Source organism: Gavialis gangeticus, unplaced genomic scaffold (assembly GCF_001723915.1).
Source record: "Gavialis gangeticus isolate Ggan-Ray unplaced genomic scaffold, GavGan_comp1, whole genome shotgun sequence".
Lineage (NCBI taxonomy): Eukaryota > Metazoa > Chordata > Crocodylia > Gavialidae > Gavialis > Gavialis gangeticus.
The window spans coordinates 24948866-24968972 of NW_017728994.1; the positions used below are offsets into that span (position 1 = coordinate 24948866).

Below are 20107 nucleotides of genomic sequence, written 5' to 3' on the forward strand. Positions count from 1 at the left end.
TACAAATACCGTGAAAAAATAAATCAAGAAAAATGTTTTACTTCTGATTTTATTTAAACAGTTTTTAATGTTAGAAAACTTTGAGCTGAAACTACCTATGCATCCCTTCACATTGTGTGCAAAAGAAAATAGAAAATTAACTGCTAAGAACAAGTTTTCTACTTTAAAAGGTAGGAAAAAATAGCAAATGTTCCATTGCATTAAAAGAATAAAAACCCCTCTATATGCAGTATATTTGAGGCTACCATGTGGAGGTATGTATTTCCTGAAAATTAAGTAACTGATGTGTAAACAATAATAAAGACAAAATTATAAAAATTAAAACATTTCACATTTACTGACATTCTACGCCCTGTTGCAATTTACAAACAACTACATAAAAGCATCCCCAAAATGATTTCTCAACTTCAGGATGGCCCAAAAGATTAAAAAACCAGAAAAGAACTGCCCATACAAAGGTTGATTTTTCCATATACTCCTTTATAAGATGCCTATCTGAAGCCCCCGTATTATTCATTACCACCACAGTTTTGGCAGTGCACGAGCAGCCACAATTACATTTACAAACTTTCTAAGCACATTAGAGATGAAAGGCTCCTCTCATGCATAAGTATATAAACTGTTAATAATTTATTAATGCATTAATTTATGAAACTTATTATTAATATCAATACTTTGATTTAATAAATATAATGCTAACATATTTATAAGTTTTATAAAATTAAAGGTTTACTCTATCCTGAATATTAGAAAATTCAGTCTGGAACATGTGCAGTCTGGGATTAAGGAGCCAATGGATCACTGTTGCAAGGCACCCTTCAAAAAGGAAGGGGCACAGCTTTCAGGTTAACTATAAATAGGAATTTTTAGTAAGCACTATCAGCATGTTCTGCACTAATGAAAACAAATCTTAACTTAAAAACAACAACAAAAAAAAAATATAGCAGGGTGCTAGCCCACCTCTTCAGTACCCAAAGGACTGCCACCACATCCAAGATCCTAGTTTGACTCTATTTCTCAGAGTTTCTGGGTTTTTGTCCATTTAAAACTACTAATACAAATTCCACTTCTCAAACCCCATGCCTTCCCTGATTCAGAGGCTCCATGGAAAAGTCCCTCTACTCCTAACAGTCCTTTCACAAATACACTCTGCTGCCTGCCCCAGAGTTACCCTGCTCCAAGGCTCACACAGAAACCAACCCACCAGGGTTCCTTGTAGACTTCCTAATCCCTGAAGATTTCCCCTTCATCAGGCTACTTGCTGCTTTTATATGTACCTAAACTTTGGCTCTTCAATCTCAGCTGGGATTTTATTAGATAATGCCAACTTTCTGTAGACAGCCTGCATCCTGTAATAAAACTACAATTTAATTTAATGATATTATGTTCCCACTTTTAATGGCATTGTTTGAATGAACTGATTAAATCTTACCTTCTCCTAGTGACAAACATATTGTGGAGGGGTAACGGGAATATTTGCCTACTTACAATTTAATGTGGACAACAAGCTGTTGGCAACCAATGTACAATTTTTTTACTTCCATCACAACAACCAGTCTAGGACCACGACTACATAAGAAAATTTAACTGCAAAACTTCTGTCATATAGCTTCCAGTACTGCAATACCCATATCATGTGCACACTTGACCAGCACACATTTTAACAAAAAAGGTTGTTTCAGCAGAAGACATTACCATCATCTCCCACACAGCCATACCACCTATGGAACAACATACTGTAGGATGTCAGCATTATGCACAGGGATTTCCTGAATCAGGTGTAAGTTCCCACATATACCCTTCCTTCTATTTTACATGGGTCTCTTTTCCAAAAACTCATATTTTCTCACTCTTCCCCAGAAATGTGAATCATGAACTTTTGTTAGATTTAAAGACAATAATTATTTTATACTTATACAACTTGTTGCAGTGAAAGCAAGACAACCAAGGGGCAAATCACACACAAAATCCCTTTAACTGATCAGTTGCATGTAGTCAAACAGTGCTTCTGGGACCGTACGCTGAGCAACAAATGGTCATCATCCAGGTGTCAAGGCCAATAGTACAAGATTGTGATTTTGGACAAAATGCAGAAAAACAAACAGATCTGATATAATGGATTTCTGTAACTGCAACGGGATGAGAGATTGTGTGCAAAATGAGGATATGCACACCCTCACACAAATACTGACAGATTATGTTTCACTGACAAATAAAATGTTGGCTAGTCAGGGAAAATAAGTGATGCTCGAATCTTTATAAAGTTAGAATTTTTAGAATTAAAATATAATTAGTGGGAACAATTTTCCAGGACAAAAGTGTTCCTATTATTAAGGCTGCAATGCCAGTGACAATTTGTGGGGATTTAGCCTACTCTCTGTTTTTCTGGTTGATGAAACAATATACCAAGTATTTAGTGAGCAGCAAAGAAAGATGTATCTGGTCTTTGAACAGCTGTAGGATGGCTGCTGAATGTGCTTTTGATACACAGAGAGGACACAGGAAATAACCCTGATTAGGGTCGATCTCAGTGAGCCAAATATCCCTATTGTTATTGCTTTCCCAATATTATGCAAAAACACAATTTGCAGCAAAGTGTACCTACCTGTAGGTGGAACACTGAGATGAAAACATGGTTCACTGATTTCAAACAGCCAGACACAAAAGAAGTTACAAGAACCAACTGAGATGCTGTACAGCAGAAGTGTCAAAGACAGGACCAGCAGAACCCTACCACCTGGCCCCTCCCCACGATGGCCAGGTGGTGGGGGGGAGGGGACATGTCTCCTGTTAGACCTATGCGCTTGTGTTACATGCACAGGGGCAGCCTCACATGCAAACTGCCTGGGGAACACCCAGAGACAGTCTGCAGACCTGATTCAGCCCAAGGACAGGACCAGCACCACTTATCCAGCCTGCAGGGCATGGCAAGTTTGACATAGTTGCTGTACAGTTAAAGGAGACTCTAAAAGATCACTTTCATGCACTGTTGTAGTAAGGCACTGAGCTCCGTTTATGTACTACTTAAAACTAATCGGCTTGAATATGGATTTTCAATTATCTATAAGTGATTTTTAAGAATTTGGTGCAAAAATTGCTCATTTGGGCTGTAATAAATTTAAGACTTGGCAAATAAATCATGCTTTTGGGGGGAAAATATTTCATTGTACAGTAACAAACAGGGAATACTTAAAAACTCAAATTTATTAAACAGCTTATTTGGAACACACACACACACACACACACAACCTACCACCACCAGGTCCCAACTGGTTCTACATTAAATCACAGAACTGTTTACATATATCCACAGCAGTTCCCTCACAAAAACAAAAATATATTGTTTTTCATTGTCCAAGTAATTCCTCTTTCTAATTAAGGTCAGCCTCTGAGCAGGTATGCTGCGGGCAATTCAAAGATACATCCAGCAGGCACAGTGGATAAACAAAGAATACAACATTAATAGTGTTAACAGAAAGGAAAGGAAAAAAATTCAATAAAAGTAAATAGGGAGACAGACTACCTTTGGGACCGCTTCAAGACAGCTCCATAGTTCTCAGCATGGTAAGCAGTATGTAGAATGCTGTCAAAAGCCTAGGGCAGGAGTTGGCAACCTATGGCCCCTGGGTTCATTCCAGCCCATGAAGAAGCTGAAACCAGCCTGGGAAGGTCTAACTTGGCCTGGGGAAGCATAGAGGATCAGGCATCTCAAAACTTCACTGAACTCATTCTTTCCACAGCCCCCTCCTCAGCAACTCATTCTTTCCACAGCCCCCTCCCCTTCCCTACTGCTCTCTTGTACCTGCACTTACCTAGCTAGAGAGGGACCAGATATCTGCAGTGAAGGACATATCTGTTTGAGCCCTCCAGGGGTAGAGATTTGCAGCTGTGGCAACAAGACAAATCACAAGCTCTGGCCCAGGGCTGCAAAATGTTGTGAACCCCTGAGTCTAAAGCCATCAGGGAAGAAGACTGTATATACAGTATCCCAAGCTCTAAGTTAAAAAAAAAAAAAAAATCAATATTGCTAAGCTAGTCAGGCAGTTGTAATTATAGTTCTCCTGACTGCTGGAGAATTCACTATTGAGGATCTCAAAGGCAGAGAATTACAGCTGCTTGCACCCATTTGCAGTTATCCCCTTATGCAGACAGTGCTGTCAACAATGATGCCAGCAGCACTTAAGTCTCCTACAGTTATAACTGAAATAAGACTGCCCTTCCTAGAAATATTATCTTGACTATTACTGAGATTGTGCCAGAGGACAAAAGGATAGTTGGAGCTAAATAAACACAAAGCACCCCAAAACAGTGGGGCAGGACCAGCTCTACAAACCAAGGTAATGTAACCCTCTTGAGGCCCCAGCAAAATCTCTCAAATTCTAAGTCTCAAATTCAAAAAGAGCCTGACAGCAAGTCTAAAAGACTTGGGCAACTGAACTAGATAAACCCAAGGCACTTTTTTTTGGAACATTTACTCAACAGATTTGCTCAAATATTTCATAATCTGATTGGCCATGTATTGGATAGCCTGCAAGGGTTATTTGCTATAACCCTGGTACTCATACCTGTTTCAGTTAATGTTTCCTTTTGCGATTAACTGATTTAGGTTAGTGGAAATTCCATTTTGCTGCTATGCCCAATGGTTATCAACTTACTGTAAGATTCCCTTATTTGACTACCAGAACACATCTGTCATTTCCCAAGTCAGTTCCTCTATTCTCTGGACACTTGCATATGGCCACCATTTTTTAAGAACAAGGGGAGGTTGGAGCTTAAGCATAAGAAAGAAAACACAACCCATACATTCTTTTTTAAATAATTTTTCTTACTGGACTGAATCTCTTAGCTAGAACTAGGCATATAGCATAGCATGATTGCCTCTCCTTGTCTTCATCTCCTACCATGGTGCTTGTCAGTGAGTTTCCTGTTGCTGATTTCTGCTGAGATTCCCTCTTCTGAATCTTCTGTCACTATCTGGGTACTGGTGAGGATAAAGCCAAACACGGTCAACAGATTCAGTTAGTGGGAAGGGTAATGGGTGGCAATCTGAGACTTTTGTCTGGCATTGCTTCTCATCCCAGTTGTATCCAAGCTCTTCTATCCTCTCTGCAATGTCCGTCTTTATTCCTGCACTTGTTTTGCACGTGGCCTTAAATGGTCAGACTGACCCAGGGCTTCTTTTCTGATCCAGGCTGCAGTCCAATGTCTACCTGAAGTTCTGTCTTTGCACAAACATGCCTGACTGCTTACAAAAGATGGCCTAGCTTAATGGAAAGGAAGTCGCACCACATACTTCCCAGTCAAGGTGACCCCTTAGGCAGCAACTTTCAAAACTGTGATCAGAGTTCTGCTGTGAAGGACAGAAGTGTTGTGGGAACGTTGCTGATGGGCAAATAATGCAGCATCCACAATGGCATTTTATTGGCATCATAATGCTCGTTGAGGACTCGCATGATTCAGGAAGATGGTTTACTTCTACCTACAGGACTAAAAACTGGTTGGTGGACAAGGAACAAGCATGGCTACATCACCTTTAGCCAGGAAAATATTATAATGCAAAACCAGCCTAAGCTCTCTTGCATCCCAGCGAACAGCTAAATTAAATCTTTGTAACAGTTTTGTTTTGCCAATCCCCAGTACATTTCTCTCATTGCTGGGAGAGTATCCATCACTGCTGTGCAGCAAGTTCTGCAACAATTGTTATAGCAGCAATAAGAGGATTTGGGGGGGATTAATAAAACTTCTGGAGATTTGATGCAAATGTTATTGCATGGCACTAAATGAGAATCGTGTGGAGTTTTGTTTTGGTTTTGTTTGTTTTTTTGCGGGGGGGGGGGAGGGTATCACTGCTTACAATATTTGGGGCCCTTTTCATCAGCGATCAAAATGTTCATATATATTAAAAAATAAATCACTCTTTTATTCTAAAGCAGTCTTGCTCTTGCCTAAGTCATGTAATTTTGATTTCTTTTCAAACTTATCTACAAACAGAACTTTAAAATACAAAACACAATGAAACACAATTTGTTGCACAAAAATATAAGTTTAATACCAGAAGGCAACTTTCACAGAAAAAACACAAGAAATATGAAGTAGATGGATGAAGAAAACAAGTAGTCAAGAAAAGTAAACTTGTAAATGTTCTTCATTCAAGGTTGAGAAATGGATTTGAGTCCAACAATTCTATTAACTACCAATAGTATGAAATGGAGAGAACACTGAATGTTAATCAATTCTATACAACAGAAAGCCAAAATATGAAAATGGCACTTTGAAGGATAGGCCCAAACCCATTTGTTACTTGCTAAATGGGAAAAAACCCCGCTTTGCAGGAGAAAAATCCCCACCTTGGCAGCTGGAAGAAATGGGACTCATATGGAAGGATCAAAACCTGTGAGAGCTTCATGCCAGAGGTAATGTTGAAGTGGTAGGGCTGTTCTGGGGACTTTCATAGTACTATTAATACATTAAAACTAAAAACAAAGATACAGGCAGAACAAAAGCCATTAAGAAATATGAAGGAGCTCTTGAGAGGGAACAAGAAGTTAAGCTCGGAAAATATTCTACTATATTAGGAGTAACGCATGAAGCAAGAACTACCATTGTGTATATAAACTACTTAAGCAAGCCTAGGAACCTTAGAACAATCTGAGGAATCAGAAGGAACCAACGAAGAACAAACTAACAAAAAAACCGATGGAGTTCAGAAAATATAAAACCTAAAGGCCAAGGGAAGAAAGCATGTGCAGCTTAGATTAGATAACCAATAGTTTCCTGAAATACCCAAATGGATGTTTTAAAGCAGGAGTGGCTAACCTGCAGCACGGGTGCCACGGGCAGCCTCTGTGTGGCACGCAGCAGATCAGGGAGGGAGCAGGCCACACAGGTAGACAGGGCATGGAGCACAAGGCTCAGAGTAGAAAGCACAGTAGCAGACCATGAAGAGGAAGGATTTTGGAGTGGCACTTAAGTAGGGTGTGAAGATAATTTGTGGCAGGACTACCAAAAAGGTTTATCCACCAACATTTGTAAAGGATACAGCAACTGCTGCCAGTGAACAAAGACAAAAGAAGGTCAGGGCCAGGGGGCTGAAAATCAGTTTAATAATGCAGTACTAGTTTCTTCCAGGACACACAACACCTTCAGAAAGACTAAATTAAGAGCTTAACTTTAAGCAGGTTTTTTACATTTGTGTTAATTAAATATCAGTAACGTTAATAAGTTATTTAATGTGAAAAATCGTAAGACTTACTTGTCAAGGAAGTCCTTGTCCACTACTGCACAAATGTCAAGAAGAGGATTTCCCATCCCAAAAAGGACATTTTCACTACAAAAGAACCAGTATTAAAAAATTAGTTTCATGTTTCTAATTTTATTATAAACACTAAATTAAATAAGAAACAAATTAAAAATACTTCAGGGAACAAGAGTGTTTCTTGAATACTTATATTAAAGGACAGAAATATTTAAGTTTTGCCCAGTTGAGAGCACAGGTGACTTGATTCAAAATGCCAAACCTGTAATCAGTGTTCTACACTGAACAGAAATCTCAAACAAGTTAGGTTCTGTATTCACTTATGCATTTCATTCAGATGAAGGATGAATACGACATATCAACTGACGTGTCCACAGGGGTGTGGGGTGCACTTAGGTTCCATCCTCGGATTTTATGAAAGCGCAGTAGAAGATGAGAATGTAGAGTTCCATAACCAAATTTAGTTGATAAAGTTGCTATCCAGGCAATAATACACTTAACCCTATAAAAAGGTAACAGTTAACAGCCAGACTGGCCTCAGCACTTCCACTTAGCTGGTCTCTTATAGTTTTTCTATAATGTGTGATACAATCCATGATGTCAGGCAGTAGGTTCTGAATAGATATGAATAACCAGAGGAAATTATTATTATTAAAATATTTGATAGGGGCTAATGTCAAAAGTAGTATTCAGCATAGTCCGAGTGACAAAGTAGTAATACCAAGGAACTAAATACATGGCATGGAAACAAGCTGTTGTGAATGCAGCTGTTCCCAGTAGACTTTCTAAAACTAGATTCTAAGCTACCACATTCCTAACTAAACCAACACCTGCTGGCTCTTAATACCACCATGATCTAGCTACTCAAATCATATCTGAAAACCTAATACAAAGAAGCCACAAAATAGGTCCCTTCCTCCCCACTAAATACTCACTTTTAGGGGTAGATAACACTCGAGAGATCGCCAACATATTGCCACAATATTTAAGGCTTAAAAACAGAATGCTCTGAAGTCAGTCAAAGCAATCTGACCTAACTGTCTTTCACTCTGAGATCCTAGCTCAAATAAAAGTTAAGCTAAAATTGAGCTTCCACAGCAGCATTTCTAACCAATTTTAGGACCATGTATAAAAGATACACAATTTCACTGATTCATCTGGCAAGCAAACCAAATGTATTTTACTATCTCCTACTCAGGAGAATAAAAGCCAAAGAATCGAAGATGAAAACAACTAGGGAAATTTTAAAGATGGAAAAAAAAAAGAAAAACAATAAAAAAAATTCAAGTCCAGGAAGCAGCTCAGGCAGTTATTACTTCCCCCTCCACACTCTCCCATCCTAAACTGTTTGCAAATCCCCTTCCTTTTTTCCTACCTTACGCTGCTCTGTACCTGAAAATGGACATGAACACATGCCATTCTCCCCTAAAAACATTAATTATTTTCCCCAAACACATTCTGCCATCTTTCAGGTCAAACTGCACCACTTCTCCATCAAATGCAGTGAGAGTTGTTTCTACTTGGTGCCTTCATGCTTCCCCCAAATCTTGTCTTCTACCACCCACTTCAGGTCTCAATACAAACTCCTGCTAAGCCATTTAAGATAATATTACAAATACCTGCAATGATGTCCCTTTTCTCTATCAAATTCTCTCATTCTGCTGTCACTGTTGTCATGGTATATTTGAGCCAGGTCTATATCCCAAACTTTTTAGAAAGCATGTGTGCGAGAGTCAGGGTGTAGAGAGGTACAATTTGTGACCAACATAGCAAAAGCATGCAATGTAGATGCACTTACACCAGCAAAACTGAGTTTCTGCCATCATAGCTTATTACATTATGGAAAGGGACAGGCAAACAAGACTGTACCAGGAAAAGTCCAGTTTTGCTGTTATAAGCTAAATCTCCAAAGGAAGCATTTTACTAATGCAACTGTACCAGCAGTCCTGCCTTGGGCCAAATGTTATTCTCCACCTTGCTCCAAGATCCCTACTACCCCCTAACTCTGTTTCTTGATCTGGTGCCAATGCTCCTCCTTAATGCCTCTTTTACACTGAGAAAGCTATTATATCCCTGATCCCCAAAAAAGAAATTCTTGCCTTAATCAATTATTACCTCTCTAGCTACCTCTGCTCCAAAATATCCAATTATACCACTGGCAAATATTGTTCCACGATATTCACTATTCATATTACAGCAGCACCTAGAGAATACCAGAAAAATGGAAGCCTCCTTGGTAATAGGTGTTATAGGAACATATAGTTCTGGCTCCAAATAAGGTAAGAGCAGGAGTCAGCACGGTTTTTGGGCAGAGTGCCAAAAATATCCACAACCTTGACTTGTAAAATGTTGGCATGCCAGGGCAAATTGCATGGGAGCCATGAGGGGCCCCATCTTTGTTGCGGCAGTGCAATCCCAGCCCCTTCCCAACTGTCTGCCCTAAGGTGCCCATACCAAGCAAAATGCCTTCACATGCCACACTCTGGCACCTGTGCCAGGGTTGCCTACCCCTGGGTTAGAGTCTAAAAGGAAGAGATATACAAATAGGTGGGAGGAGGAGGTAGGCAGAGAAGTGACTGGCACAAAATCACACAAAGCCGATCAATGGTACAGCTGGAATAGAGCGCAGGTCTCCTCACTCCCAGTCCAGTGCTCCATGCAGTAAATGACACTGAATGAATAACGGCTATGAGTTTGTTTCAATATAGATGTCTCAATGTTGAGAAATCTTGCATTCTTAGCAAGAACAAAAATTAAGGTTGTGGTGCTAAAATCTTTATTTGGACTTGGCCAATATATAGAAGAATCAGGTAGGCAAATATAATCTTTGGTAATTCTCGGCCTCTTCTTTGTTGCTTTCATTACTGATCATATTCTCCATCTGGACATTTTAACACTGGAAGCTCTTGGAGTAACGTACTCTTGGTTCTTCTCCTCCAGCACCCCCTGTAGAAAATCCTCCTCTCATACCATCTGGGTGTTACGTTCTCTCACACTGCACGCCTTCACCCCTCCTTTTATTCCCTTCCTTTCTTTGAGAGAGCATAGTTCCACTTACCATCTCCATATCAATTCCTCTTACCTCTTTTCACCGACTTGTTTATCTGTTCAGCCCCACATCCCAGTAAGAAATTCAGACATCATAAGCATAATCACCTCAAAGCTTAACTCACAACTTTCCCATTCTCTCTTACCAGTGACACCACTAATAAGAACCATTCTCTCTTACTGGTGACACCACTAGTAAAGCACTCAAGTCCATACTCTGAGGATCATCTCCTATTCTCTTTTTTCCATTGTCTCTTAGATCCAATATATATTCAAAGCCATACCATTTCTTTCTCCAAAATCATACTGAAATTCTACAACTTCAGATCCTACCATTTCAAACCCTAGCCTCTAACCCCTTTCATAGTCACACCACACTCACACTGCCTCCTTCAGACTATTCAAGTTGCTGCTGCTACCGCTCCTTGTGCTGCCATTGCTACCAAGATGATTTCTCAACCCAATATCACTAAAGAAAATTCTTGCATCTTTCCACTGTCTCCCCTTCTTTCACCACATCAGATTTAAGTATTACGTCTTCACCTTCAAAGGCCTATATCAGGGTAGACAAAAGACAGCACACCAGGGATTTTATCTGGCCCACATCCTCCCCCACACCACATATGCCCACACACCCACAGCCCCCACAAACCTATACTCCCACAATATACAAGAATAAAACTTCATTTTAATCTACTATAATCAATCACCTCTATGTACACTACACAAACATGTGTAAACCAAGACAAAAATATATTTTGAAATCAAATTAATGAATGTTTTAGAGGTTCACTTTTAGAATATAATTTGGTATTTTTCTGGTTCCGAGATAGCAAAACCCCTTGCTGAAAAGAGTACTTCCAGGGGCAAAGGGAGGGACTTCTGGTGGCAAAGGTCAGGGATAGGGGGCAGGACTTCCAGTCACAAGATGGCAACCAGGGAGCGGGGCACCTGTCAAGGGGTGGGGCTACCCACGTGGCCAACAGCTTGCCGAAACTGGGTAAAGCAGCCCTCCACCCGACATAACTGCCCACCCCTGAACTAAAGCTGGTCAAATGAGCTTTAGTTCAAGGGCTGCTGCCACCCTTTTCAATTTTTAAGTGTGGGGCACTTTTAACTGGAGTGGAGCCAAGTGGGGCAAGGGGGATGCAGGCTGTCTGCTGTGGGCTCCGGGCTCTTTGCTCTGCTGCCTTTACCTGGAGGACCCCACATCAGCCATGCGTACCCTGCCCACCCAGCAGCAGGAGGCACAACTCGCTGCCCCCACTGCTGTTGGGTGGGCAGGGGACATGAGGCCGATGCAAAGCCCCTGAGGCAAAGGCAGCAGGGTGGAGAGCCCCGAGCTCACAGCAGGCAGCCTGCATCCACCTTGTGCACAAATCTGGGCAGCCACATGCCCTCCACCAAGGGGTGTGCACAGCGATAGGGAAGCACCCACTTCCCCCACCCTCCCTGGACTAGCCACCTGTGGCTCCATCCTGCTCCCTGTGCTGAGTACTATTCACCACCCTGGCTGGGCAGCACTCCCAGCCCCTGCCCCACTCCCTTACCATGGGGGCATCAATCTGGCCCCCTAGCACCTTTTGCCTTCCAGACTTACCTGCAGGGTGCTGTTCTCCAAGCTTCCCGGCTACAGTTCTGGCCATGTGCATGAATACAGCTCTGCACATGCATGTGGCATCTGGGGGCCCCAGCCAGAAGGCATATTATATTTATCGGTGACATTAATCAGCTAAACCAGTCAACAAAGCCGATAGCTAATAAAGTTAATTTTCCTTTTATCAGTGCTGATCATACAAAAACATTCTTTATCGTTGTCAGTTACAACTTTTACCACTTGTTTCACTCCTTTTCCCTAGTTTTGTCTTGCTCTGCTCAACCTACTATAGGCATTATCCAAAGTATTGTTAATATAAAATTTGGAGCCAGTAAGTTGTTCAAACAGCTTCCTCAGTGCTCCCTGAAAACACCTGTCAAGTACAACTTGCTTACCCACTCCTATTATGCATGCACCAAACTCAGAAATGAAGCAATGAATGGAAGTTGAGGGGCTCTCCCACTGCTACTCTAGAGACCTCCATCATCAGTGCATTTGAAAGCAGATCCCTTTCCAGGACTTCACTGGCTGCTAGTTTGGCACATACCAAGTGACAGTATGTAACCAGGACATGCTCAATAGCATAACAGACATTAGTTTTCGAGGAAATACTCACTACTGAAATGCACCACCATATTTTCCAGGCAGATGATAGGTACCAATTTCCTATATGCTTCCCGTCCTTCACTCCACTAAAAAAAAGACACTGCCTTATATATTTCAATACTAAATTCATGCAAAATTCCAAATGGAATATTAAGTTTAAAAAGTGTTAATTTTAGTACAAATTTTGCTTCTATATAAGCATTAAATTTGGATTCTTCAAATTGGAAATCAAAGAAAAAAAAGGAAACAAACTGACTTGACTGATTTTCTAAATACTTACTAATAAACGGTAAAAAGAAATGAAGCCTATGCATTTCCAAGGTTTCCATTTTCTTTCATAGCTTACGTGTGAAATACAGGAATTTTGAGTATGTTGTGGTATATGGCATGGTTCATAAATAAAATTATTCTTATAATAAGGAAAATAATAAAGGTTTGTTCTCAAATTAAAAACTGCTGAGTTACATTTTACAGTAAATTAAACTAAGCATGACAAAATATTTTGTGAATATGGAAAACAAAATACTTGGATCCTTTAAACAAACAGTACCAGAGTACATTGTAACAAGAAGGGTTTCTACAAGTATCTCACCAACAAAAGGAAGATCAGGGAAAAGTGTGGGTCCTTGAATGAATGGGGGAGGCAACCTAGTGACAGATGAGGAAAAGGCTGAACTACCCAATGACTATTCCACCTAAGTCTTCACAGGCCAGATCACCGTTTAGGGAGAAGGTGGGCAGCCCTCAGTGGTGAAAAAAAACAGTTTAGGGATATTTAGAAAGTTGGATGTAACATACCCAAGGGTGCTGTGGGAGTTGGTCAATGGGATCATAGAGCCACTAGCCATTATCTTTGAAAACTTGTGGTGACTGGGAAAGGTCCCAGATGATTGGGAAAAGGCAAATACAGTTCCCATATTTTAAAAAGGGAACAAGGAGGATTCTGAGAACTACAGACCAGTCACCTTCACCTCAGTCCCTGGAAAAATCATGAAACAAGTCCTCAAATAATCCATTTCTAAGCACTTGGAGGAGGAAAAAGGTGAGCACTTGGAGGAAGAATATAGGAGCATTGCCAGCAGATTAAGGGAAACGATTCTTCCCTTCTATTCAGCACAGATGAGGCCATATCTGGAATGCAATGTCCAGTTTTGGGACCCCCACTACAAAAAGGATGTGGACAAATTGGAGAGTCCAGTGGAGGGCAACCAAAATGGTTAGTGGGCTAGGGCACATGCCTTATGAGATGAGGCTGTGGGAACTGGGCTTATTTAGACTGGAAAAAGAGAAGACTGGGGGGAATGAATAGCAGCCTTCAACTACCTAAAGGATGGTTCTAAAGAGAATGGAGTTAAGCTGTTCTCAGTGGAGGCAGATGACAGAAAAAGGAAAAAATGGCCTCAAGTTACAGCAAGGAAAGTTTAGGTTAAATATTAAGAAAAACTTTTTCACGATGAGGATAGTAAAGCACTGGAACACTAGGTTGTGGAATCTCCATCCTTGAACATTTTAAAGACTTGGCTAGACAAAGCCTTGGCTAGGATGATCTATTTGGGTATGGCCCTGATTTGAACAGGGGTTCGACTAGATGACCTCCTGAGGTCTTTTCCAACCCTAACTTTCTATGATTCTACGATTATCATTTAAAAAATAACCTTGCAGGTTAGGTCTAAATATTTTGCATCTTCTGGAGCCACAAGTCAAGGAAGTCTTCTGTCTTTTCACTGTCATGTACAAATGTGCAGAAACTGCAGGTACACAGAGGGGTTTGATCATGATTTCACATTATTTTACATAATCATACCTTCTGTGAATGCCAGTGAAATGCATTTGAATCCCTCGTATGCCATCAAGTGTCACTTGGTTAGAGATGTAAATTTTCTGGAAATTTTAAAGCCATGGAAAAAGAACATTTTTTTCCCCAGGTTCTTTTCCAGAAAAAAAGTAGAAATTTTAGGAAAATTGAAATATATGCAATACTGATTTTCTTAGCACCCTTTTACAGATCTAAATGTACTTTGCTACTTTAAGTACATAAAATGCATTATGTATAGCTTGGCTTGCTCATAAAATTATCATGTTTGATATATTTATTAAAAGTATAGTTTATTCAGACAATAATTACAAATTTACTAATTGAATTTACTTTAAAATGTTTTTAATTTTTGTTACAAATGGAGCTACAAGCTGCTGAACTCTAAGGAACCTAGCATCTCTTAGTTATTGCCAGTTTGTGAGAAGCAGGCAAAAATTAAAGTTGAAAATAGAAGAAACCATCAACATTATACTAAAACAAAGAATGCTATGATATATTCTGGACTTAGCCTCCTCCATGGTGTCAAGGAGATAGAGAAAGCACTCATTTTTATAAAAAGAGGTGAGAAAAAAAGGAAAAAAACAAGGCTCATTCAATACAAATTTTGCTACATGAAAAAGTTTCATCCATCTTATTTTCTGAGCTATCACTATCAGCTGTTTCTGCTTCTTCCAATCCTTCATTTGTATCATCTTCACAGACTTCTGAAAACTGAAGGTTTGCCCAAATTGAGACAAGCTTATCTACACTTTCACATGTTGGTTAATTTCTTGATTTAGTGCGAGTATTTGCAAATACAGACCAGTTTCTTTCACATGCTGCAGAAGATGGAGGAATCTGAAGCAGGAGAGAACCAAGAAGAGTCAGAGGCTGTGTCATGCAAAGGCCTGGCCACCTTGTTGCAGGAGGGATATGCTTAGCAGAGTCCCAGACTGCATTTCTGGACCAAATACCTGAAGATGTTCTATATTCTGAAACCTTTGAAAGTACCTTTCCAACATCAAGTCCTAAGTGTGTTGTTTGTTTTGAAATCCAGTCAAATGCATCAGTAACATTTCTGCCTTTGAATCTTGGATCCAGGGGATTTGCAGCAGCCTGAATTGACTGGCACCAAAATTCTTCCCGTCTGTTAATAAAGTCTTTCACTTTTCTTTCTTCTGTACTTGTAAGCAGAGATACACTTAGATTCTCAAAAACAGTTGATTTTATCTGGGCCATTTGGTAAGGAATGTCTGACAAAAGTGCACTGTCTGACTCAGATGCAGTGACTGCTGAAGAAATTGGCTTTGGAATCTTCAGGGAGTTCTGCAGCTGAACCCAGAAGACATCTTCATCAAATACAGTGTTCCTTACACTTCTTGGTACTTTAAGATTCTCAGTTATTACTGTTTCTTGAAGAACTTCGTTTTTTAGTAAACTTTCAAATGAGATCACCACTTCACCCCATCTAGTTTTACTACAGAGTTTGAGTGTCATTATTTTATTCTTTGCATTATTTTCTTTCTGCTTCTTCTTAAAGACTGTAGCTACAATATGAGTAGCTTTTACATGTTTTATAGGGCTATGCAAAGCTTTGGTAGCTGATTCAATTTGGAGGAGATTCAGACCGATTTGGCAGCCAAAGCTCCAAATCCGAATAGAATCGAGAGACCCATTAAAAGCTCCAAATCAAATCAAAGCCTCCAAATCAATTCAGAAAAGATTTGGAGATTCGGGAGGCAGACATGCAGGAAACAGAAACTGAGAAAAGGGAGAGGGAGGAGGGGGTGGAAAGACTGCTCTGATATTGACATCTATAGCTGGCCAGTGACTGATCTTTCTCTGAGTTCCCTTCCAATCATAGTGCTCTGGAGGAGTGATGTAGAAACAACATGTAAGGCTGTATGTGAAATCATCTGTCTCTCTCTGTTGCAGCAGCAGCATCTGAAGGGCTCTGGCTTGGTAGTAGTTGGTCTCTTGCCACCAAGTTCTATCCAATCCTTTCCTATTTACCCTTGCCTACCTATTGTTATCCATTCCTTTCAGCTTATTCTTCCCTGAAAATTCTCTTATTTGTTCTTGTTAGCCTGTCTTCCCCCACACACACACAAAAAAAGAAATCTGTTTTCCCTGACAGCGTGTCATCCCTCTGCAGGAAAACAATATATATTACATACAGACACACATACACATTTTCAAGCACACTAAACACCATGAAGCATGCTGGAAACGCAGGTGGCAGGTCTTCTGGCAGGGGAAGGAAAGAGGGCAGAGGGAGAGCTGCAAGTTTCCCACCCCCACCACAAACACAGACACACCCTTTTTCCTTGCACTGAGGAATCTTCTGCTACTAGTGAAAGCAAGGAGGTGGAAGCTGTGTCTGTACCTGCAGCACCACCAATAACCACAACCAGCAGCAGCATGACATTCTTCACTCCAATTTCAGTTGCCAGAGGGAGCCTCCCAGTGCCAGAGGAAGAGCTGGATCTGGAAGCAGGGGAGCTGAGTGCCATAGCCAAGGAAATTCTGGGGAAACATGGAGAAATCTGAGTTTTTGCTCCACACCCCTCAACGTTCCCCTGGAGGCAGGTTTCCTTCTCTGGAAGGCACCTCGGAGGAGGTTATGGGGGCAGGTGGCTCAGCTTCCCCGGTTGTTGTGCCTCTACCTGAAGAGGAGGGGGATAGGGCAAGATCGCCACCCGCAACCCAGAAGCAGGTGGGTAGTGTATTATGGGATCACTTTGAGGTAGCAGATGATCCCAGGTATGCTACCTGCCAACACTGCCAAAAGCAGATCAGCTGGGGCAAGGACGAGAAACACTTCACCACCACAGCAATGCTGCTGCATCTCAGGGGAACAATTGTCCTTGTTCCTCCTCAGCCTGGCATCAGCAGAAGCATATCCAAAAAGAAGTCCCCATCTTGCTCCAAAGCCCCCATCCCCCCAAAGCAGAGGCAGGCCACCCTAGACCAGTGGGGGAAAGGCAGGGACAAAGCAGGGTGCGTTCCCAAGGCGAGCAAGGTCACCCAGAGCATTGGGAAGATGCTTACTTTGGATGGCCAGCCCTTCTCCTTTGTTGAGCATCCAGGGCTCAGGTGGTTCATGGCGCTTGTGACCCCATCTTACCAAATGCCTGCATGCACCACCAGAACGGTGGTGTCCTCCCTGTATGAGGCATGCTAGGAGTACTTGAGGGAGGAGCTGCAGAAGGCAGGGCCACAGGTAGCTTTACAGACATCTGGAGCAGCTGGGGTGGAGATCATGCCAACCACTCCTTCACAGGGCACTGGTATCATCAGTAAGGACATCAGTGGGCTCTCCTTCAAGTGGAGGCGATGGATGAGTCCCACACAGCAAGGGAGATCATGATGGTCATGAACCGCACGGTGCAGGGGTGGCTTGTTGGGCAGGCTGAGCTCACCTACAGATTCATGGTCACCAACAACAGGGCCAATATGGTCAAGGTGGTGCATGATGCCACTTGTTGGCATCCACTGTGTGGCGCACAAGTTCCACCTCATGGTCAGGGGTGCCTTGCATGTGGACAGGGCTCCTGGTGATGGTGCCATCACTACCATGACCAGCAAGCTCATTTTGAAATGCAGGAAGGTGGTGGGCTACTTCCACCAAAGCATCAAGGGGGACAAGATGCTACAGGAGAAACAGGCAGAGCTGCGCATCCCACACCACAAAATCATGTGGGATGTGAAGACTCGGTGGAACTCCACATACCTGATGCTCGAAAGGCTGGTCGAGGAACAGAAGGCCATCCATGAGATGGCCTTGCTTGGGGAGACTGGGATTAGTGGTCCCCTTAACAAAGCTGAGTGGGATACCATCTCCCAGATCTTAGTGTTCCTCAAGCCATTCCTTGAGGCCACTGACAGCCTCAGCACTGGCAATGACCTCCTTAGTGAGGGAGCTTCAGAACCAAATGGAGAAGTTCTAGGGGATCAATGTTCCTGGCTGGGGCAAGCTGCTTTCCCCAGCGGTGCAGGCACTTGTGAAACACCCGAAGGAGGGCATCAAAAAACTGCAGCTACAGTCCAGTACAGTCCATGTGCTGGTAAGCATGTGTGACCCAACGGTGAAGGGGAGCATCTGCAACAGCAAAGCCCTCAATCACTGGACAGAGGTGCTGGTGAACAGTCAGGGAGGAAGAAGGGCAGAGGTAGGGGGACATGGAAGAGGAGGATCCACTGTCCCATGCCAGCACTCCAAGCACCATCCAATCTCCTCCACCACAGCCACTGCCAATGTGGGCCAAGGGCATGGCTTCAATTTTGGGATCCAGAGGCACCAGAGCCCATCATCCAGCAGGTAACACAGGGGCCTTGGTGACTACCTTACTTGCTGTGGATGTGGAGCCACTGGTTTGGTGGAGCAGCTGGTGTTCCTCAAGGTGAACCTTCCGCTGCTGGGGTTCCCCAAGCTCCACATGCAGATGGAGCAAGTGCCACCCTCCTCACTCCACACCCATTTACTTTCTTTAGTCGCTTTCACAAACATTTAATGCCCCACTCTCAGAGCTGGAGGCAGCAGTTTAGTTTTTCACCAGCCAGCAGGGTTAGAACATCTCCCTGCTGAGCTCCTGTGCCAAGACAAACTTGGAGATATGGGCTGGGGCTATGGGGAAGTAAGAGGTCCCCAGGTCCTGGGCATGACCTAAAACTGCACCCTGCCAGGGTCAGGAGACCTGGTGGGACTGCCGGTGGCGCAGCAGCCCCAGGAAATGCCAGGACCATGAATATCCCTGGTGAAAGGCAGGTAGAAGGCACCTGATAACCTCCTACCACTGCACATACATGTGCACAGTCCTGGCTGGGGAAAATCCAGACCTGTAATATCTTTGAGAGGCCTGAAGCTTACTAGTTGCAGTGAAGGTGATCATGCCTCACATGATAAAGAACAGGCAAAGAGCGAACACCAGCAGGAAGAAACGCCGGGTCCTTGTCATCAGAGACTCCATCCTACGAGGACTAGAAGGTCCCATCTGTCGGCCTGACCCCATGACACGAGAGGTCTGCTTCACGCCTGGGGCTCAGGTTAGAGACAGCACGGAGAGGATCCCGGCCTACATCCGATCTACAGACCAGTACCCCGTGGTTGTCATCCACGTAGAGACAAATGACGCAGCCAGGGGCAACCCTGACCGCATTATGAAGGATTTCAAGGCTCTGGGGGACAAGCTTAAAGAGATGGGGGCGCAGGTGGCATTCTCCTCTCTTCTTCCGGTGACTAGGCGGGGACGGCAACACAAGACCTGCACGGGCGAGGTCAACTGGTGCTTATGCAGTTGGTGCCACCAGGCAGGCCTTGGGTTCCTGGATAATGACCCATGTTTCTGGGCAGGGGACTTGCTGGGGTGGGGTGGGATGGGCTTCACCTCTCTCCTAAAGGCAAACATGTCTTCTCTTCCAGGTTGGCTGATCTCGTACACCAAGCTTTAAACTAGCATCGCCAGGGGAGGGGCCGCAGGAAGACGAGGAGACAACAACTGAGCAAGACAGGTGACAAATGCAAGGAGTGCCCAGGTAAGAAACAGGGGTCCAAACAGTCTCCCAAATCAAGGGGTGGCACACGCAGCTAGGCAAGGTCTTAAATGCCTATATACCAATGCTCATAGAATGGGGAATAAACAGGAGGAACTCGCCCTCAGAATAGCCAGTTCAGATGCAGACATAATTGGGCTTACAGAAACTTGTTGGGATTCATCCCATGACCGGGCAGTCAGCATTAGGGGCTATAGGCTTTACAGATGGAAAAGAGAAGGAAGGAAAGGTGGGGGTGTGGCGCTCTATGTCA

General features: G+C 42.7%; 1 protein-coding gene across 2 annotated transcripts in view; it reads right to left on the minus strand.

Moving 5' to 3' along the window:
• ADK (adenosine kinase) overlaps positions 1–20107 on the minus strand; it is a 713431-nt gene that overhangs the window by 654527 nt on the left and 38797 nt on the right. For both annotated transcript variants that reach the window (XM_019502383.1, XM_019502384.1), the window contains exon 2: positions 7253–7327. In XM_019502383.1, the coding sequence (XP_019357928.1) occupies positions 7253–7327 (75 nt within the window). The remainder of the gene's footprint in view (positions 1–7252; positions 7328–20107) is intronic.